Below are 23,113 nucleotides of genomic sequence, written 5' to 3'. Positions count from 1 at the left end.
TCCAGGGTTTCCTTCATGGACAGAGAAGCTACAGCCCTTTCAGCAAACCCAGCTGCTGCTTCTTGCAGCCCATAGGACTATATTTTTCCTGAAAATACCTTTATTAGCTAAGTCAGGGAGCTGACTCTCCTTTTTCAGACACCATTTTCATAGATACAGGATAAAAGGATGTTGACAGGGGATAAAGTAACATTTCTACTTGGGATATAGCACCATCGTGTGGCTTGATCATTTCTGCAATTGGAGGCTGCTGATTGTGCAATAATTTTCTTGTGCATGCTCAGTTTTATGCCGCCACTGCAATTTCACTGGGAGATAGATTATTTAGCCTTATCCCCTTCAGGGTCCCCAGACTTTTTTGTAGCCAGTGTGGGCTTTGAAAAAGCCAAAAAGGCAATATTACTTTTAAGACATTAAGAATGCTTTCTCTAGAACCCTAAATACGAAAGAGAAAACCTTACAATTTAGTGCCTATTTAGAAATAAGTGCACATAATCTGTGATTAATAAATGAATTTCACAGTTGTTTTTGTTTGCCACTTTTCTGATGTAAGGCATGGTTTTCTATAGTGATTTATCATTTGCAGGAGATGATGTGGTGAATATTGGAGAAAAATTTCCCTTCTCTTCCTTCTCTAGTCATAAGACAGTGGATCTCCTCCATGTAAAGAGTTGGTGGCAGTCTGGACTCAGCACGTTCAAAATGGAAAATAGAAATTGGTTCCTTGTGATTAAAGTGTTCCATCTCTATACTCATGTTTCAGGTTTAAAACAGATACGTTGGAACAGCACCCAAGCAGAGCTTACACTTGGATTAGAGTATGGTCTTGAATGAGTATTGACAGTAGAAAGATATCTTACTTATCTGGGTGTCCTCAGGTCCTAGCTCACGTAGACCTTGCACATAGAGAGTTCTTTGCTAAATGGTCTGCTGATACTGAAAGTCAAAAATGGTCTCTGGTACAATTAGGGTGTGTCTATGGGCAAGTCCCTGTACGTCTGTGACCCTCAGGCTATGAAATGAAAGGGACAGACCAGGCATCATGAAGGTCTCCTGCACCTCTGACCTTCTATCCAGAGTTCCAAGTAGTAAGAAGGGAGTTGCATAGATGTTGGTTCTTTGATTTCTGTCTAGCACTTGGACAGAACTGAGTATGCTAAGAGGTGATTACAGGTCTCTTAGTTCTTAGGTGTTGGAAATGAAGGCTCAGTTTTTTTCTGAATTGCAGAACTGTCATATGGAGACAGTCAGCTAGAGGCTAACCCAGTTGAACTTCCTGTTCTGTTTCTGTCTATGACATTTCAGTAATCTAAAAGAGGTGTTGTCATACAACCTATGTGGCTGTCCTGGTAAATGCTTAATGTCACCACTTGTACTTCTAGTTCTAACCTTCCCTCCCTGGTGTATGGAAGCTACTTCCCTTGGCGTGGAAGAAGATAATGCAGTAACTGACAAGGTCACAACAGGATTATGCAACCACTGATTTTACATTGAACCTCCCCACATATGTCTGATCAAGTTGGAAGATTTCTCTAACATACCCTGAACTTTCTTTCATTTGGGTCTTTGAAAAAGCTATTCCTTAGGCCACAAATTCACTCTACTACCAGCCAAATCATCCCCATCCTTGAGAGCCAGATCAAACATCCTAGGTCTTTCCATCTGATTTTTATTCTCATGAATGGGGTACTGAAATCCCACGCATGCCTCAGGACCCAGGCAAACATCCTTCGGCATTTCTTCCAATTGCTGTTACTCCCAAATGGTGGGGTGGTAGATATTACAAGATCACTGGACTCTGTTACAAAAAAATTTAGGCTCCTCTTTTCACTTCTTAAGGCTCAGAATCTCACATTCCATCTGTCTAAACTGCAGGTGAGATGGGGAATTGAGAGTTTTGATTGTTGAAAAAATAAATCATTGTTAACTATTCTTCACCTCACAACAGATCAGTACTTTTTCTCCTATTTTCTTCCCTCAAAAATATCTCTTAACATTTTTAAACTTAATTTTTGGAAAAGATATAATCTCTCCTTGAATTATTTTTCCCTTTGCCTAAACTTCTGGCAGGTGAATATTGTATCTGTGTCCCCCCACAGTGCCACAAAAAGTATCTCGATTTAGCAGTCATTAAGTAAACGTCTGGTAGATGAATAAATATATTTCAGAGTACCTGCTCTGCCCACCAGGAAGCCCAGGGCAGAAGCCAAGCCACATGGAGCTGGATGGTCCTGAAAGGTAAGAGATTTCAACCCCACGTGGCTGACTTACAGTATCATCCATGCCCAGGAGGACCAGCAGGGGGATGGTGGTCATCCCTCCGTGCACCCACTCCTCCAGGGACACAGAGCCGTCGTGGTCGTAGTCCATCCCTTGCAGCATCTCCTTCAGTATCTGTGGGATCCAAAGAGCAACAATTGTGTGCTTTCATTCTCGACTTCTCTGTCGTCTTCTTCTTCCTCTGCATTCCTCCTGTTCTGCATTGTCTGGTTTGTGTTATACCCCTTCCTCCCACATTCTGTGTGAGTAGAGCAGAGAGGGAGCAAGTGGCGACTGGATTCCAGGTCTGGCTCTGCCCAACCTGACTGTGTGGACTGGAACAAGCCACTCTGGCTCTCTGGTTCTGCTCTGCTCATCTGTAAAGCAGAAATATTGCTGTCTCTGCAGCACTGCAATGAGGATTAGCATCTAAAATGTCTAAAGGAACAGCTGACTCACAGGAGCCCTAGGTATTAATATTATCTGGTGTTTTGACACAACATGTTAAAGTTATTTCTAGGCCTAAATTCTTTGATCCATGAACCCGTTATAGAAAATTTAGTCCCGATGAAAAAGTCAGGTGGAATTACTTGAATGTTGTCTATACTTTTCCCTACTGCCTATAATTTTTCCTGTCAGAGAAGTGGCAGGTCAAGAAGATGAGTCTTGGAGAGTCTGCACCATAAATATTTGTATCCAGCCCTAGTGTGTCCCACTCTTATCTCGGAAGCTCACTTGGCGTTCACCCGTGCTTCTGGAAACTCACAGGCCTTAGCTCCGTGGGATCCCACTCCAGATACTGGGCAATGTGCAGCATTTGGTTGATAATACGATCCGTCGCCTAGAAACATCAAGGGGAGAGACCATCTGAAGATGTGTTTGCAAGAGCAAAACTCTAAATCAAACCCTGTGGGGAGATGGACGGGGTAGTACCTGGGAAGGAGTCAGTGCCAAACACTTGTATATCATGAGGACTCACCGTTTGTTTCTGCTATTTCTGCCTTCACCACATAGCTCAGTGGAGACTAGATGCTTACACAAGGCACAGGTCATGAATAAGTCAGAGCTGTGCAGAATGCCCACTGCTAGCTAACCTCTTCCTGGACCTATCCTCTATTCTGTGCTTTGACACAGGAAGTAGAGCACGCACTCCTGTTTTCTCCTTCTTGAGCTTCCACAGATGCTTATAAACCCAGGCAATTCTCTCCTCACCCCTTAACCATTCCTCATTCCCACAGCTTTAGCAACTTGCAGTCCATCTATTCCCCTGGGGGTCGACTTTGGTTGGGTATGGGGTCACTGTGTTGGTCTAGCCCAGACGCTGTGATTTATTTTCTTTTTGGCATCTCTGTTTTCTTTGTCCCACATCCAGCCCTGAGCCCAGGACTCTGTGAACGGGAAATTAATGAGGGGTACATTTTCCTGATGAGTGAGCCTTTTGTTTGGTAGCAAAGCCAGGCTCCATCTGAAACCTCAGAGTTGTTAGAGGCTAATGAATCAGTGCACTGAGAGTCCCACTGAAACACGCTGGACTAGGAAGGTATTTGCATTACTTGGGTGCTATTTAAGATGTTCATAGTAAGATTGATCTGGGGAGACACACTGAGAAACTGAAGCCAGATTCAAAAGTGTGACCTCTTTCAGGTAGAATACTGGGTCAAAACAAGCAAGATAAAACCCTACAGGGATCTAAAATTGTACTTCATTTAAATTAAAAATGAATCCATTGCAAAACTTCAGGATAGACCTATAGATGGGGGTAAGGGACTTGGCAGAAATTCCAGTGGGAAAGAGGCTGTGAATCAAGTTGTATAGAAGATTCAGTCAATGAGAAAACAATGTGATCCAGGAGCTGAGAATCAGGCTCAGTCTCGGGTCTCAGGCTGGGTAAATGGAAGCAGAGAGAGAGGGTAGATTTCAGAGTGTTTCCTTGATGTATGGCTGGGTCAGACCACATGTGGATACTTAGTGTCATGGAGGGGTAGCTTCATTCTGTGCCAGAGTTCAAAAGTGGCATTGACCAAAATGGATATTACAGATTTCCTCATGAGAAACAGTGTAGAAATTGGGAAATTTGATCTTAGAGGTTTTAGGGGAAGCGTGATAGCACCTTTAAATCCTGGACAACCTATGTATAGAGTCTGTATTCCACTGGTCAGCAGTATTGGGCAACTTGACACAGCAGTACTGAGCCAAGGGATGTAGGGAAGTGTGGAGTTAGTGGAGGGTTGGCCCATTTTGGCCTTGATGTTGGGTTTGGGGTCAAGTTTTCTGTTTTCCTAGCAGACTAGTGGTGCCTTCTATGCAGGAAGAAAGTCCTTTCTGACAGCCAACCCCAGGAATGTGGTGGTTGTCTTAGGGCAGTGAGTGAACTCTCCATTATAGGGAGTGCTCACAGAGATGCTGGAAATCTACCTGCCAGGGATTCTAGGTGGGAACTTAAACCTGATAAATCTTTTAAGACTACTTCTCACTTCATTCAGTCCATTGATGTTATCTTCAAAATATACCTGGAAATGAACTGCTTCCCTACCAACTACAATGCTTCTGCCCTGGTGTAGTCACAATCATTTCTTGTCCTGCTGATTACAATGGCCTCCTAGCTGGCATCCCTGTCTGCATCCCTACAATCCAGACTCAACAGCTAGAGTGAGCCTGCTAAAACATAAATCAGTCATGTTACCCCTCTGCTGGAAATCTAATGGTTCTCCCTTTCTTCAGAGTAAAAGATAAATCCTTTGAATCACCTATCAGACTTGATAATATTTGCAATCCCCCATCACTTCCCCTAGATAGCCCTGTGACTCACTCCCTCATCTCCTGCAAGTCTGTTCAGATGTCCCCTCACTAGGGAGACCTTCCCCGGTTCCTTTAGCTAACACTGCAGCTCCCTCCAACACTTCCTTTCCCTCCTTTATTTTTCTTCTAACACACAACGCTACCTAACACATATTTACTATGCTTCCTAGTGTGTGTGCTTTCATTAAGATGAAAGCTTCATGAAAGCTTTGTTCCTCGACTTCATTGATGTAGCCCTTGTGCTTAGAATAGTGCCTGACATTTGATAGATTCTCAATAAATATATGTGGACCAAATGCTTGAAAGTCTGTGATTCTCTGGTTGTTCTCTCACACAACCCAATCCCCAGCCAAGCAATGCAGTTGTGTGGATCCAAAAAGGTACCCTAAGGTTTAGATGCAATTGGGGTGGTTTTGTTGGTCCAGGGGACTTATTTATTCTCTTCCTTCTCTCTCCTGCTGGTCTGACTCAGTCTCAAGCACTTCAACCTCAGAGCCTTTCTGTTAATAAGACCCACCTCTAGGGGCCTCTTGGTGGCTCAAGTGGTCTCCACAGCCACTGCAGCACAAGTTCGATCCCCGGCCAGGGAGGTGACCCTCATGGCGCAGCAGGCCTCTCCTGTGTAGCCTGCTGCTCCCCTCAGCAGTATATTTCGGTCAGTCTGCTTGTTCTGTTCCCCGCTCTGTCTCTGACAAATCCTCTCACCCCCCCACACCTCTGGCCTGTATCCCAGTTCTTGTGTGCCTAAATAAATAAACCTTTAAAAATAAAATAAGTCCCACCTCTAACCTGGCCTTTCACAAGGACAAGACTTGTCTGTCTCTATTTGCTTCTCCTCTCTCTGCTTTCTTCCTTTCCCATCCTTCTCACTTTCTGATCCCTGGCCAATTCCTGCTTATTCCTCAGTGAGGGGTGGGCAGTGTGTGAGTGGGGGTGAGTCTTAGGCTTTACCAGGTACAATGGGATGGGATCATGTGCTCAGAGCAGACAGAACCAGGCTTCTAGAGCGAGTGCCCCTAGGTATGAGTGGTGCCAAAGAACACTAGCAGCTACCTGCCTTCCTTCTGCTCTCTTTTCTGGGTTGTGCTTTCTCCCCCACTCCCTTCTTCCCTTTCACCTCTGTTCTCCAGGAGGAAATTGCAAAAGGAATTTCTGAACTAATTGGAAAGTTAAACAAGCTAAGCTACTAAAGCTCCCTCCATTCTGAGAATTCTTTTTCTTTTTTTTTTTTTTAAGATTTATATTTATTTATGCATACAAGAACTAGAGTGTAGGCCAGAGGTGCAGGGGGTAAGAAGATTCACCAGAGACAGAGTGGGGAGCAGAACAGGCAGACCTACTGAAATACACTGCTGAGGGGAGCAGCAGGTGAAAAAGGAGAGGTCTGCTGCACCATGTGGGTTAGCTCCCTGGCCAGGAATTGAAATCAGGTCCTAGTGGCTGGTGATAGCTTGATAGTCCTGAGACTTAACCCCTGTACCAGCAGGGAGGACCCCATTCTGAGAATGTTTGATTCTGGCTTCTGGGATGAAAAGGCAAGTTGTAATGCACTCTCCTCCAGACTGATTTTTTGGAAGCAGAAGAGAGAGGTGGGTTCTACTTGGATTTCTGCAGTCCATATTGAGACATGGCTATTCCTATAAAGATGGAGCTAAGAGTTTTCAGACCTTTCCTCCACCTGTTTTCTTCTCCCCAAGCCTTTTGTGGACCCAGGAGGGATATTTGAAGCGAGAGCTTACCGCTTGGTCCAGGAGGCCTTTCTCATCCGAATCATAGAGATGAAACATGACTGTAAGAAACACAGAGGTGAGGGTTGAGATGTCCTCTAGGCAACACAGATGGGCGGCCACTTTGATGCTACCAGTTTGTAGATCAATTCTGACCATCACTGGGTAAAGGTTTTACAGCAGCTCACTTACCCTCCAGTGCAGTCTGATTGTCCTAGAGAGTGGGAAGAGGGAGGAGAACCAAGTGCTTCCAGGCCTATGAGTAATCCTGTGCCCAATGAGCTCCATAACTCAAGTGTGGGTCTCTGTAGATTCACATCACTCAGCATCGCTGGAACCCAACTAATGCCCTAGAGGGGCCATTGTTTCCAGTGGGTGTGGAAAGATCATGGAGTTGGTGAATGCAACTCTTGGCCCTAACAAAACTAGTCTGTCAAACAAGTCTTTTAACTTCTTGGCACTTAGTTTCTTTATCTGTAAGATGGAGATTATAATAATGTCTTTCTCTAGGTTTGGCAGGTGAGGATAACTATATAAATGAAAAGCCAAATCTGCAGTGCTTAGAAAGTGGAAAGCATTCAACAGATGTTATTTTCTTTCATTAAAGAACATTTACATATGGCACTTAATACATATGCTTTAGCATTATTACTTATTTAATCCTCACTTTAACATTATTACTTATTTAATCTTTAATGCCATGAAGTAGTTACTATTATAGTAGTATTTCTTTTTCTAAACTATCAATATGGTATTCAGAAACAGCCTACATTGTGTTCTAATTGTGGAGAGGTGAAGTAGGATAAGGCAGATCTGGGAGAGAAATTTGAGCAAAGGGCTAAATGTACACTTACGGCACCTGAAAACTTTCATTCAAATAAAAATAGAGATCCTAGCTGCGGTCTCAATGTAGACAGGATGGGGAGTGGAGCTAAACATGTTTTTCATCTTCCTCTCCTTGAAAACTCGTCATCATGTCTGCATCTCTGTGGAGACCCTTTGGGGCTCAGCACACACCCTGCTAAGTTGCCCTTGTATTTTTACATCCTTCTAGAAATTTTAACATTTCATCATGTTGTGTTTGTTCAGTGGTAAATCACTGAACAAAAGTAGGGTCAAAAGCTTGTGATTCTTGTTCACTCCTCAGCATATTTGGCCAGAGGCACCCTCAACACAAGGATGACTCACTTAACAGATGGCTGGACGATGGAAGAAGGACAGACATCTCATCAGCACTGCTGCAGAACCGTGGGCCTGGGAGATTCTTTGATGCAGAGTTGTGGTCCTACTGGGTGTGAAGAGCTGAACTAGACAGTCTGAGTAGATATCCTATTTTTTAGAGTTGTGGTCTTAGGCAAGCTATTTAATCTTTCTGCTCTTTCTTACATGTAAAATAGAATAATCATATCATTCTAGGATCATTGTCAAGATAACATGAGATATGCATTTAAAATGCTGAGCAAATATAAGGTGTTCCATTGTGGGAGTTAATGCTATTATTGCATTGGTGATAGGTGGGATGGCATCTATTGTTTCCAAAAGACTCATATTTGCTTATCAAAAAGAAAAAGTTAACTTTTAATAAATCAATCATTAAAATCAGAAGATATGGATTTATTTGGTTTAGCTGGAAAAAAAATAATAAGATGAAAACTGTATGGGACAAATGACCAAGTTTCTACATCTTTTTTGCAAGAAAAAAGATGGAGAGAGAACCAAATAATTAAAGGAGACTGGACTTAATTATCAATGTAATGTGTGGCTATTCAAACAAATTATGTAAAATTAGCTTATATAAAAATATGTAAGAAAATTGGGAAAATATGAATAGTGACTGAATATTTTATAGTAGTTATAGCTCATCTTCTTTAAAATTGATAATGGTGTTGTGATTAAATCTAAGAAAGAGTCTGTATTGTAGAGGTATCTGCTGAAATATTTACAGAGGAAATGATACAATATTTGGAATTTGCATCAAAAAAATCTGGGCCAGCAAGAATAAGGAGGAGATAAAAATAAAATAAGATGAACCACCCAATGGGTGAACCACCTAGCTTGCTAACAGGCACATGGAAGTTCAGGGAACTTTCTACTTCTATGTATGTTTGAAATTTTCTATAATAAAAATTTTTCTAAAATGCAGTTTAATTTTATTGCCACTAAAAGACGTAGTTTGATATGAAGAAACTGCCACATCCTGGAGAGCTGTTGTGAACAAATAGAAAACTTACTCAAAATCTAGCTGAATGTTGGAAGTAATTTGACATTTGTGGTTTTGAACAACACTTTAATTTGATATTTGACTTTTAACATTAGCCAGTAGAAACAGAAATCTGCTGCATTTGCTTCCAAATTAGCACTTAAACTTGCAATTGTTAACACCTCAAACGTAAGTGGTAGATTGTAAACTCAGTTAATGAGCAAACTGTTTCCTTTTGTTTTTGGCAAGGGTTAACCTTTGCCAGGCTTTTCCTTCCTAAGGTTTAAGTTGTGTTGACTAATCTTATTATGAACTGGAATTTTGATTTTTGCTATAGTGTGTGTGTTTTTCCCTTAATATCTACTAAGGCCCCAAGAGAAGTCAAACAATACATTTTTTTTTTCACAAGTTCCCGTTATCTCTTTTAGAAAATTTTCTTATAGTCTCATAGAGGCCAGAGGTACAGGTCCTATTCCCTTGGCAGAACTTTTCTGTCCCATCACCAAGAGTGCTATGAATGTTTTCTAGAAGCTACCCTGGGAAATTCAGGAAATGCAACTTGTGGAGGGAGTTGTTCACAAACCACAGGTTGTCTCAGGCCCTGTGGGCTTCCCCTTCCACCACCACCTAGTACCCCACTTCTGAAGGCGTGTTTTGAAGTGGCTTTAGGAGCACAGTGGGACATAGTTCACCTCCTTCCATTGACTAGCCCTCTTTCTCTAGGGACACAAACTTGGGGTGGAGAAATGGAAATAAGCTTTAATAAGATAGAGGTTGGTTAGATCTTAAGAATTCCTTAGTGTTAGTTGCTTGGGCATGGGTTCCAGGAAGGAAGAGAGGAACTAAAATAGCTTCCCCCCCAAAAATTGAATTGGAGGTAGCAGCTTTCTGACCGGGGGCTTCCAGAACGTCCCACCAGCAAAGGAAGGGCATCATCACCCCCTGCAGAAACCACTTCCCTTTTCAAACCTGGTCCTTGATGCCAAGGTCTCAGGTGCATTTCCTAGTGTAGATTCTAGAAAATGTTCATAGCACTCTTGGTGATAGGACAGAAAAGCTCTGCCAAGGAAACAGAACTTGTGCCCCTGACCCCACATTGGTCTCCAGCCTGTTTACAGTGATGCCCAGGACACAGACCTTCCTCCAGAGAAAAGTGAAAGACCCTTACACAGGGTGGTACTTACATTCTAGCTTATCCTGAGGTCTCCCTGTCTCCAGCAGGGACAGGTAACACACAACATCCTTCAGGTACACTATGGGGGACCCAGAGCCTGAAGATCCAGCGACAGTGCTTCCCGAGGGGGTCGCAGACACTTGGTCTTTAGTTGGTACTTGCTTCTCGGTGATCTTTGGTTCTGTGATAGACAACAAGAAAGTTTTCAAGGACACTTAATGCTTAGCAAATATTAAACCTTTTTTCTTGCACTATTTTTCCCATGGTGGAGACAGGGATTTTATGTCTTCAGAAGCTTTGGTTACATAGGTATGATCAAATCAGTAGCCCTGGAATCCCAGTGTGTGTTCATACCCTGTATGGACTCCATTCTGACATTTTAAAGAGTTTATATCCTTATAGGAAATTAACTTATACTCTGAATTTTCAGAAAAGATGAGTGACTTTTAGTAATATCAACTCAACAGGTAAATGTCATTTAGCTCAATTTTGGGGGAGCACACGCAATTTGTAGAGGTAATTTTGACTGGGATCCCAAAATCCAGATTACTGGTTATTTAACAACATGCATTTCACAGTTTTCTTCTGAAATACACTTAATAGAAAGATGAATATTTAAAAGAGAAAATGAATTGACAATCAACTAATTTACAGAAAACAGGAAGAATTTTATCTAACTCTAACTGGTTAGAGTAGGAAAATTCAAAGAAGCTTATTGTACCATAGGAACAGAGTAAGATTTCCTTCTGAAATTTTCCTTCTCGTGGGTAGGAGAACTATCTGCCTCTCCCATGTTGCTTGTCTTTTAATTCAAAAATATAAGGTTATTACTAGCCAGAAAACCAGACACCTATACTTACTGTGAGTTATATTAAAGTACTTTAAGTTTACTCTTCCCCAGCTCTCTGTATCTGTGTCCATCAGAAATAATTTCTTAATATCCGGTAAGATTGTACAATTCACACATACACAAAACCACAGAAGAAGTAAAAGGAAGACTCGCAGTAGAAAATCCAGCTGAGGTGTGTAAGACCACCAAGTAAAAGTGTGCTGAGGACACAGGCAGAGGACAGGCAGTCTTGCCAGCGATGTCTGCAGGGGATGGCAATGCTGCCAGTATGCTCTATTCAGAGAACCCAAGTGCCCAACAAAGGTAGCGAATGCTCCAGCTCAGATCAGCTGTGCTGTGCTAGATAAAAGTCAACTAGGTCCTGGGGGTAGCTTGTGGCTGAGAGGGAGTTAAGCATCAGGAGAGAGCAGAGGTTACTGCCGTACTCTGTACATTACTCTGTATGGAGTAACCAAGATGGAGCCTAAGAAACAGAATTGCCAACCAAGGAAAGCAAGCATCATTCTAAAGTCTTAGAGGACCAGATTTTTTTTAAATAATTTCTTACTGGACAAGACCATCAGTGGGTTGCTGGAAAATGTAACTTCCAGCCTCCTTGTCCACAGTGGCCACCATCTTCAGCAGTGGTAACCAGAGCAAGAAGCAGATCATAACCGCCACCTACAGCAGAAGTGCACTGAGTCTCATTGACGTGGCCACCTGAGTCTCAATGATGTGGGCACCTCAGTCTCCGCCCCTTGACAGTAGCATCATAGCTCTCGCCCCAGAGGCCTTTAGAACCTCACCTGGTGGAACATGCCAACTGACCTCAATGCTAAAGATCGGCCCGTCAACAGTGCAGAGCTGGACAATGTGGCCTGCTATAGTAGAAGTTTGTCACTGACATTGTCACAGAGCCCAGAGATACGGGAAGTAGCTTCTGGGTTGGAAGCCATATCACTCAGCTGGAGCGTGCTCACCCGTCCTACAAATGCAAGGGCACCTGCTTCACCCTGCTGGCCTCCAGGTGATGGGAATGTTTGAGGATCTATTTTTAGTTTGTGATTATTTCAATCTAACGTTGATTTTCTTTTTGTTTGTATTTTTAACACGGGCAGCAGCTGGACCACTTGCCTTCCCAAACCCACTATCCACCCTACTGTTCCCTAGCTGCCCCGGCCCTTGCACTTGGGTGGTAGGGTTGCAGGATATTGCTGGGAAGTTCAAGTAGCTGCCTGAAAAGTCAGGCAGGCACTAGAAAAGGGGGTTTGCAGTGGAATAGGCAGCTGTCACCTGTGATTCAGGTGGAGCTTGTTATACTAGGGCTCATGAGTCACTGGTTCTCCAAGACACTGAACCCCTTTCAGCACTGGGACCTCTCCTGCCTCCCAAATCCTCCCTTTTTGCCTTTTGAACTCTTTCCACTAGAACAGCCAGTTCTTTTCCATCTGGGAGGCCCCTCTTCTTTCTCCTGTGTTCTCTTGGAGAACAGCTGCCACCTGCCCATGGGTGCTCCCTCTGCCTCCTCCCCACTCTGTGACCAGGCTGGCTGGTCTTGCTAGAACCTGGATTAGCGCAGAGCAATTTTTTTTTTTTTGTAATTTAAAAAGGCCCAGGTGGGCCTCCCCGGTGGCGCAACAGTTGAGTGCTGGGTTGCGAAGCTGCCTGCAGCCTCTGTGGCACCAGTTTGATCCCCGGCTGCTCCCAGGCCACTGGAGGAGGGTCCCACATGACGTGCAGACCTCTCCTGCTGCCCGCTGCTCCCCTCAGTAGTGTACTTCAGTCCTTCTGCCTGCTCTGCTCCCCACTTTGGCTCTGGCAAATCCTCTCACCCTCCCGCGCTTCTGACTGTACCCAGTGCTTGTATAAATAAATAAATAAATCTTTAAAAAAAAACAGCTTTAATAAATAAATAACTAAATAAAAAGGCCCAGGAATGTTTGTTCCACTTACTGGTCTTGAGATAATATTTTAAAGTGATAAAATGTGCACACTGCACAAATCAGAAAAAAAAAAAAGGAAGATAAAATCTCTATTAGACAGGAGCAGACAATCTTATAGATGAGCAAGTTGTGATGAAAATACAATAGGATGAGATAAAAACAAGGACAATGAGATGCAGGGAAATTACAATGAAATTACATATACAGGAGGAATATTAAGATCATCACTGAGAGGAAAAGTAATAAAAAAGTATAATTTTACAAGATAGAAGTATGAGGAGTCCTTTATACTGTGTACCTTATTATACCCCGAGTTACTATTATGCCATCAGATTATTTATTACAATAATTATTTTTATTTTGATTAAATAGGGATTTAGTAAAAATTCAGATGGAAGACATACCCTCCCATTTGAAACTACTAAAACATGGACAAAAGATATGAAAAAATGGTTTATAGGGCACTGAATGTAGCCAGCACCAAATTGTGGTCCTGAGAGAAGGGAAGCAATGATATGATACCTACAAATGTCACACCTCACTAACTGGAAAGCATTTTTAGACTATAACACAGGCAGGGGAAACCCTGGCTGGTTCTGGTAGTCTCTCGGAGTTGAGGAGCTAGAACTGGGAGTCTAGAAAGGCCAAGGTGCATCAAATTCACAGAAGCGCACCAAGGAGAAGGAAGTTACTCAGTGAGTGAACGCCAGAGATCTGCAGAAGTCTCCCTTTACGCAATCAGCAGAGAGTTCCCGCAATTATTCAGTTTCTTGACACACGTGTCAAGAAAATACCTGAGACAGGAAGAAAAATCACAAGTAGAAGGAGCAATGCCTGGGACGCACAGAGAACCAGGGATAGTGTCTATTCACACCAGTCAGTGTAGAGCTCACTCCTAATTCATGAATCCTGGGAGAGTACTGAGAAGGGTTTGCCTTGATAGTTGTACAGAATTAGCCTGAGATTCCATGATCCTCTGTCCTGCCTAACAAAGTTAAAAGATTGACCCATTTAATCTAAGTCATCTAATTTATTGACATAGTTATTTATAGGATTTCCTTATTAACCTTTCAATATCTCTTGAATCTATAATAGTGTCAGCTTTTTCCACTCTTAGTGTTGGTATTAGTGTCTTTTCTTATTTTTCTCTTGGTTAGTCTGGCTAGAGGTTTATTAGTTTCAGTGATCTTCTCAAAGAACCAATTTTGGTTTTATTGGTTTCTCTATTGTTTTTCTGTTTTCTATTCCATTTATTTCCTCTCTGATTTTTATTACATTTTTTATTCTACTTACATTAATTTGCTACTTTTCTAGTTTCTTAAGATGGAGACAAAGATCATTGATTTCAGAGTTTTTACTTTTCTAATATAGGTGGTTAGTTCTAATTTTGATATATTGTGTTTTCATTTACAGTTATTTCAAAACAAGCTATGCTTTCCCCTTTCACCCCCAGGTTATTTAGAGGTGTATTACTTAGTTTGAAAATGTTTGGGGATTTTACAGATATCTGTTATTGGCTTTCAATAATTCCATTGCAGACAGAGAACACAGTTTGCATGATTTGAATCTTTTAAACTTATTGAGACTGACTTTATAATCCAGCAAGTGGTCTGTCTTAGTAAATATTCCATGGCTACTTGAAAAGGATATTTATTCTGCTGTTAGATGAACTGTCCTATAAAGGTTAATTGGGTAAAGTTGATTGATAGACTGTTCAAGTCATCTATATCCTTATTGATTTTCTGTCTCCTTGTTCTATTAATTATTGAGAAAGAGGTGTCAAACTCTCCAGTTAAAGTTGGGGATCTGTTTCTTCTTCTTGCAATTTCCTTAGATTTTGCTTCATGTAATTTGAAGCTCTATTATTAAATGCATAAATGTTTAGGATTATTATATTCTCTTAATAAATCAAACTCTAATTGTTAGGAAATAATCTGTATATTTGATATTTTTCCTTTGTTTACTTTATTGTAATTATATTCATAATCAACATAGCCACTCTAGTTGATTAGTGTTACCAAGGTATATCTTTTTCCATTCTTTCACTTTTAATAGTATATAAACTATATATATTTAAACTTTCTTAAAAGCATACCATTGGGTCTTCCTTTTTAAAATCCAATCCAACAATCTCTACATTTTAGAGTTTTAGAACAATTCTGCTTACTGGGACAACTGATAAGTGTAGATTTTAAACTACTCTCTTTGTATTTATTTTATCCCATCTTTTTTTCCCATTCTATTTTTCTGCCTCCTTTTCAATTAATTTAGTATATTAATATGGTTTTATTTTATATCCTTTAACTATAACTGCTGTATTTAGTGGTTATTTTAACTTATCAGTCTAATTTCAAGTAATGTTATTCCACTTTGCAAATATTGTACAAAATTTACAATGAACCTCTATTTATCCTATCCAGACCGTTGTACATTTGTTGTGACATATTACTTCTATTATATATAGTATTATAAGCCATACTATACAATGCTATTATTGTTTTTGTTTCAATAGCTAATTATCTTTTAAAGAAATTTAACTGATAAAAACATTTTTATATTTATCCATATGATTACCAGTTTCCATGTTCTTTATTTTTGTATGCAGATCCAGGTTTCTATATGGTATAATTCTAAGAAGATTCTTTTTTAGTTTATTCTAGTACACCTCTATATGAGTTTGTGTATTTGAAAAATTCTTTACTTTGCCTTTTGTTGAATGATACTTCACTAAGTAATGAGTTCTAAGTTGGCAGTTTTTCTTTCAGTATTTTAAATATGTTTACTGGTTTCTAGCCTGCTTTGCAATAAGAATATTGCAATAATTCTTAACTTTGTTTCTCTGTACATCAGCTGCCTTTTTTCTCTAGCTACTTTTATGATTGTCTTTTTAATCACTGGTTTTAATTGATTTGATTATAATGTTTCTTGCTGTAGTTTTATTTATGTTTCACATATTCTGGGTTCATTGAGCATTTTGGATCTGATGTTCTACAATTTTTATCAAACATGAACAAATTTGGGTAAGTTTCAGTCATTATCTCTTCAATTTTTTCCAGTACTGCCTCCCTTACTCTTTTAAGATACCCACAGTTCACTGATATGATGCTCTTTCTTTTCCTAGTCTTCTTTTTACCTCTATGTGTATCATTTGAGATAGTTTCAAGTTCACTTTTGTTCTGCCATGTCTGATATACTATCAATCCCATTCAGTACATTTTTCATGTCACACATCATCTCTTGACACTTGATATTTTTTGTTTTTCATATCCACACTTAAAATGTTCAAGCTTTCCTCTAGCTTATGATCATATGGAGACAAACCGTTAGGTTTTCTACTCTTAGATATTTTCCACTCCTTCCCCCCCCCCCCAAAGCTTGTATTGCAAAGATTTACCTGTATCAGGGGCACAGGCCTCATCTGCTTTGGCAGCATTATCCACATTCTGTAAGTTGGACTCTGGTAAACAAAGATAAGATGTAGAGATCAGCATCTTTGAGGGCAGGTAGGGGACATCCCCACTAGATGTGTCTGTCTCTGGGTTACTGTCAGCTGGGCTCATACTGACTTATTGGGTTTGTCTGCATCTCCCCGTTATAACTCACGCTGCCAAAAGACTGTGACCATATTTCGCCCTTCCTCTACACTCCCAGGCTAGTCCCATGGGGCACACACCCTGAGTGTGCTTCGTCCACAGACTGGAAGCCTTTGTGAAGGCTCTCTTCCCCGCCACACATTAGCTTAAGCCTCCTCATCCCCCATCTTCCTCCTATTGTGAGTGTCAGGACTTATGCCTCTCTTTATTCCTCTTGCTAAGACATCCATCAGACCTGCTGTGCGGTATTGAGGAAAGGAAGCCTGGTCCCCTGTCACCATTCCCACCCAGAGGGGCGCCTCTAGGCGTGCAGCCTGTACTTGCAGCCAGGGGTAAGAGTTCCAAAATTCCCTTTCATCTTGGGGAATATTGGTCTACATACCTGGGCTACTGGCCTCACTGCTGCTGGCCCCTTCCTTAGGAAGGTCAGGGGTATCCCACCGGGGCCTCTGGCTAAAGGCCAGGAAGAGATGTGTGCTCAGTGGCTGAGGAAGGTCCACCTCCAGGTATGACCTCATGAACAGCTTGAAGACATCGTAGCTAATTGGCTGAAAAGGGACAAAAGGGAAAATCAGTGGAGAAATGTCAAGGGACAAAGACAGGAACAGATGGAAGCAGAATTGGTAGGCTGGCAGAAGAGAAACACAAAGAGAAACCCAAGGAAGGGGAGTGATTGGTGGGGGCGGAAATGAAAAAGGACAGTTAAGTGACAGAGATGGACAGGCACAGGGAGTGGGGAGGAGATTTAAGAAAGAAAGCACTGATGGTCCCCTGTTGGGCTTAGTGTCTGAATTTAGTCCATGGTTTGGGAGAGTAAGTACTGGGGGTGGGGGCCACAGCGAAGGGCTCTGCCTGAGTCCATGACTGTATGCTAGATTTGCCTTCGAAGATGAAGAAAGATATAGTTAAAAACATGAGGGAAAGAAATGGCTCTTCTGTGGGATTTCAATTTTCTTCTTGTGCCATGAGGGATGCAATTCCTGAGGATTTGGGTCTTAGGAAAGATCTGGAAGTAAAGAGGATGGCTTCTTCCTTTTTTACTTTTCATAATCGACCTTCCCTGGACAAACCTCAAGAGCATGGGGGGCGGGGGGTAGGTAATGTGTCTGGCTCAGCAGTTCTCAGAAACATGTCCTTGTGAAGATTTTAGGCAACAGGAGAAGAGCAGGAAGCCAAGGACAGAAGGTAGAAGTAAGAAATATGCCACAGCAGAACCTCTCGCTGTTCTCTCTCCAAGTCCTGCCTGGCTTCTGGTCCCAGCCTGGCAGCGACCATGCCAGAAAGAGCTGCTGCACTCAGCAAACACTCAACAACAACAACAGTTTGCAGTGAGTCATCACTGGCTTGTGTTTTGATGGAATCAGATTCTTCATCAAATCGGCAGATGCTCCTGGAAATCACTTGAGGAAGCACAACTCCAAGATCTGCTGTGCAGGCTTTTGTGAATAATAACAGCCATGAGAATAAAAACCCCTTTCTGGGAGCCTACTTAGTTCTCCCTCTAAAATGTTAACAACAGGCCTCCCTGGTGGTGCAAAGGGTTAAGCACCGCACTATAAAGCAGTCTGCAGACTCTGCAGCATGAGTTCGATCCCCTGCCGGCCAGGGAGCAACACACATGGCGCTGCAGACCTCTCCTGTCTCACCCACTGCTCCCCTCAGCAGTGTATTTCAGTCAGTCTACCTGTTCTGTTTCCCACTCTGTCTCTGGTGAATCCTCTCACACACCCCCCCCCCACATCTCTGGCCTATACCCCAGCTCATGTATGCATAAATAAATAAATCTTTAAAAAAAATAAAATGTTAACATTTAACCCCCTGTTTCACCTGGACAATCAGGCAGGCTTTCCAGATTGCTGGTTTGCCTGTGTCCAATCAGGTTGGGGATACAAAATAGATGCCCTCTGAACCCAGCAGTTGGCTCACAAGGCAGGTTCTCCTTCATCCCAGGCTGGGTGTTCTGTCTCCTTTGCAGAGCGGAGGAAGTCTGGTTCAGTTGGGTAGAGGATAATGAGATGTTTTACCACATGAAGGGATCTTGAAGCAAAGTGGACTCACATTTCTTGTGATTGTCCCTGAGTTTCTGTGTCTTTCTATTTTATACTCATTCTGTCCCTCTTGGTCTCTACAGCCTCAAACCCCAGTGTTTCTTCTTCATACATCCTACCCTTTTCCCAGTACACAAAACAAAATCTTTTCCTCTTGCTTTCCAAATGGAACTCACCCACTATGACCCTTGAGTCCACCCTCCCTGCTTCTCATGGTATCTGCCAGCATCTGCTTCTCTACTTACGCACATGTTGAAGGTGATTGTTCCTGAGAAACTGCTGGCTGCTCGAGCTTCTAGCCTGTCCTTCTTCCTTCCCCTTCAGCTCTCTCAGAACAGACCATTCATCTCCTCACCTCCTTATCATATTCACTTTGTATTCTAGCCCATCACCTGTAGCTCTCATCTTTTGTTGCTGACAATTCCAATAGCCTCCTTTTAGACTTTGTTACCTCTGGTTTCTTTGCAGCATTCCGTCCTCTCTTCTTGAAGGTGGTATCCATTACTGTGACCTATTCAATCAAATATATGAGCCTCCTAGGTTTAAAACACAGCACTGGGCACTAAACCAGTGAATTGCACTTGGGTCCCTACTTTCAGGAGATTCAGCAAATGTAATGAAATGAAATTCCAATACAGGGTCAACAGTGGTAGATACCATAGGAAAATAACTGACAAAGTGTTATGAGAACTTAGAAAAAAATGATTGAACACATGCCCATCATCTATGTCCTTATCCTGGGCACAGAATGGCATAGAATATGCCTAAAGACACAAAGCATTCATTGCAAAAGAGCCCCAAAGCCGATTTGGTCTCTTCTTGTCATAAGGCTCTATGAGTTCAGTGATTTGTCCCAGTTATCCAGCAGCAAAGTAAAACCAGAAGCCAGATTTTCTGACTCCTTGTCCAGTGCTCCAGCTCCTCTATCTGCCGTAGGTCCCAGTGCTGACATAGTGGTCCCTGCCACTCCCTCCAATTGCCCCCAAGTTCAGTAGGCAAAAAAATGTGACTGTGTGCCTCTCTCAAAGTGCTATCTGGTTTACCTGAGAGTAAATTATTTATGAGCACAGGTCAGGCCCAGAGTAGCTCTTAGTAAATGTGTGATGGGTAGGGAGGCGCTGGATACTGTGCTCAAACCAGATAATCAACCACTAAGAACTGCATGCTGGCAATTCTTGGGGGCCTGGAGAATATCCTAGGCATTGTCATGTTCAGCCCTGCTTGTTCCCAGAAACTCCAATTTTCATGTAGGAACTAGTTGGGCAATTGCCATTGCTGCAACCTGTTAAAAGACAGTGTGTTCGTTCTTACATAAGTCAAGAAAGAGAACTTGAGAGTCTATAGTGCATTGGGTGCGTTCCCACTTAAATGATCTCACAATAGCATGAGTTGGGACTATTCTGCTACTTGGTGCATGAAAAAGGATCTGTGTACATAAACAACTTGCCCAAAGTCCTAAAGCAAGTGGCAGAACTGGGATTTGTACTGAGGTGTGTCTGAGTGTAAGCTCACAGTGCCACCAAGTCACCCTGCCCTTCCTGTTCTGCTATAGTCTTGTCTGCTTTCTGGCGGTCTTCAGCTGCTCGCTACTCTCCAGACAATCACCTGGTGCTGATAGGTTGAGGGTGTACTTGTTTTGACTACATTCAGCCGGGTCACTCTGTAAACTATTCCCAGCCTCGCTTTCCCAGCACTTGTCTCCTACCCATAGCTAACTCATTTTTTGAGACATTTTAGCAGCAGTAAGTCATCAAACTCAAGAGAAATTAAACCCTTGTTGTTTTCCTAACCCCATGCTGGGACATTACACCTACTAAAAACCAGCCACACTGTGAGAGAGAATGAAATCAGAGTGACAGCACTCCCGTGGGACACAGCAGTGCCAGGTTTACAAAGAGCGGGGGCCAGCCTGATGGAGATGGGGGTGGTTGTGAGTTTATAACAGCCAAGCTGCTCCCTGCTTCTGAAAGCTCCTGTGGCCTTCACACTCTCAGAGGCCCTGACCAAATTGTTCCCCTCCCACTTGTCAGCCCCAGGGCCGACAGGCTGATTAGCAGCCCCCGCTAGGATTTGTTCCGTTGTTTTTGGAGCTGGGTTGGGGAGTGTGTAGGGAGGGGGCAGTCAGTTCTTTGTTGGCTTTGCCATCTTCTCTGCATGATATCTCCTTAGTAATATTCTTTGAAATGGTGCATTCTTAATCTCACTCCTATTCTGTCAATCTTCCTGTTTTATTCTCCTGGAGATTGCTGCATTTTATCCAAATGTACCAGGTGTACTTCTACCTTGAGAGCATGTGCTCTGTTGATTCATTCTGAGTGCCCAGCAGAGAAGTTGACTCAAAGCTTGTTGAAATGATGACAACGTGAATAAATAAATGGTCAGTCTCTCCCTAAGTTTGTCCTGCTGATCAGTTACCTTTCTGCAATGAAAGGTTATCTCATAAAAAGACCAAGGAGTAGAGAAAAAGAGAGTTGAATTTAAAACATTCTGGGGGTTGGAAGCAGAGACAAGAGATGGAAAGGGAATAATAATGGGTACCATTTTGTAAATGTCGTGTAAAATGTTAGACACTTTGCTAAAATTATCTCATTGTATCCACTCATTTGCAAACTGGAAAATCTTTTTCTTGTTGTTATCTTCAGCTGAGGAAACGGAGACCCAAAGAGATGAAAGGTCACGTTGCTAGTTGGCCATAAGAGGTGAGTCAAAACCATATGACTCCAGGGTCTGGCTCTTAAACTTGACTCTGCCAGTAGGAAGCAAGTTCTGAGGGAAAGCAATAAGCTTCCCCATCCTTATATATTTTACAGTAGCCAGTACAATGGTTGGATATTCAAGAAGCCTTAGGTAAATTGAAATTAGAGAAGATCTTTCATTCAACAAATTTTTGTTGAATGCATGTTGTGAGCCAGATACTCTTCTGGGCACTGGGAATACAGCAGTGAACAAAAATAATCTAGTGGGAGTGACAGACAATTAAATAAGTAAGTTACATAGTGTGACAGATGGTGAGAAGTCCTAGGGAGGAAAGTAAGGCAGAGCAGGGGGACAGCAAGTGTCAAGAAAGAGGGTTTAAAATTTTATTAGATAAGGTGATATTCACTGAGGAAGTGATGCAAGCAAACACTTAATGGAGGTGAGGGACTGAACAAAGTGGATATTTAGGGAAGGAACACTTCAGGAAGAGGCAAAACTAAGAGTAGAGGCAATGAGGTTAGAGCAACTTTGACTTGTGTGATAGCATGCAGGAAACTAATTTGATGGAAGGGAATGAGGATAAGGGAACTAGCAAGAGATGAGGTCAGAGAGTAGGGAGAAGTACAGACTGTAATGACCTTGACTTTTACTATGAGTGGGAGGTGGAGGAAACCCTGAGAGACTAGCAAGCAGAGCAGTGATGTGATCTAACTTAAGTTTTACCAGATTTCTCAGGAAATGTGTGAAGATTAGACTTTAAATGTCAAGAGCAGAAACAGGGAGCCCAGCTAGGAGACTACTGCTATAGTCTGGGGGAAAAAAAGTGGTGGTGCTTTTGGTTAGGATAGTAGCAATGTAGATGGTATGAGATGGCTAAATTTTGAATCTGTATTTCAAAGGTAGAAGTGGCAGATTTTGCTGATGAATTGGATGTGAGATATAAAAGTCAATGACAATTCCATAGTTTTAAGCTGAATAACTTGAAGAATGGACTTGTCATTTACTAAAATGGGGAAGACTGCTGTAAAAACAGGTTGTAAAGCAGAAGATCAAGAAGCTCAGGTTTTTTTTTTTTTTTTTGATTTTTAAGCAAAAATGTCAAGAAAGAAAGTAGAAGAGGATTTAGTCAAACATGTTCAATGCTGTTGAGTAAAATGGTTATTCAGTTTAGTCATATGGAAGTCCCTGGATATCTTGACTAATGGTTTGATTGAAAGAGTAGGAGTTACAAGTTGATTGTAAGGAGAGAAATTGGAAGCAGTGAATATAGGCAAATCTTTTGCACATATTTTCTATAAAAGACAGGAGACAGGGCCTCCCCGTGGCGCAGCGGTTGAGCGCTGGGTTGCGAAGCTGCCCGCAGCCTCTGCGGCGCTGGTTCGATCCCCGGCTGCTCCCCGGCCACCGGAGGAGGGTCCCACATGGCGCGCAGACCTCTCCTGCCGCCCGCAGCTCCCCTCAACAGTGTATTTCGGTCCTTCTGCCTGCTCTGCTCCCCGCTCTGGCTCTGGTGAATCCTCTCACCCTCCCACGCTTCTGACTGTGCCCAGTGCTTGTGTAAATAAATAAATAAATAAATAAATAAATAAATAAATAAATCTTAAAAAAAAAAAGACAGGAGACAAATGATGTGGTAGCTATTGGAGAAGTGGAATCAGGAGAACATGTTTTAACAAAAGAAAAATGAGAGTATGTTTATATATTGATAAAAAATCTAACATATAGAGGGAAAATGGTGTGAAGGAGATAGATATAAATAGATGATAAGATAGGTAGATAGTAGATAGATAATGATAGAAATGTGTTGCTGAAACAATAAATGTCAATAGACCAAAGAGGATGGC

General features: G+C 42.0%; 1 protein-coding gene across 5 annotated transcripts in view; it reads right to left on the bottom strand.

Annotated features, from left to right (window-relative positions):
- The window catches only part of DGKG (diacylglycerol kinase gamma), a gene marked incomplete at both ends in the record, with an annotated part of 149,893 nt that overhangs the window by 112,788 nt on the left and 13,992 nt on the right, over positions 1–23,113 (bottom strand). For 3 of the 5 annotated variants that reach the window (XM_084231210.1, XM_084231212.1, XM_084231213.1), the window contains 6 exons: positions 2,272–2,394; positions 3,026–3,100; positions 6,798–6,847; positions 10,170–10,340; positions 16,326–16,388; positions 16,907–17,072. In XM_084231210.1, coding sequence (XP_084087336.1) covers positions 2,272–2,394; positions 3,026–3,100; positions 6,798–6,847; positions 10,170–10,340; positions 16,326–16,388; positions 16,907–17,072 — 648 coding nt within the window. The remainder of the gene's footprint in view (positions 1–2,271; positions 2,395–3,025; positions 3,101–6,797; positions 6,848–10,169; positions 10,341–16,325; positions 16,389–16,906; positions 17,073–23,113) is intronic. The other 2 variants (XM_084231211.1, XM_084231214.1) reach the window with 1 other exon arrangement.

The sequence above is a fragment of the Talpa europaea genome (genome assembly GCF_964194135.1).
Source record: "Talpa europaea genome assembly, chromosome: 4".
Lineage (NCBI taxonomy): Eukaryota > Metazoa > Chordata > Mammalia > Eulipotyphla > Talpidae > Talpa > Talpa europaea.
Note: the sequence above shows the minus strand (reverse complement) of the source record. Positions and strands in the feature narration are given on the sequence as shown.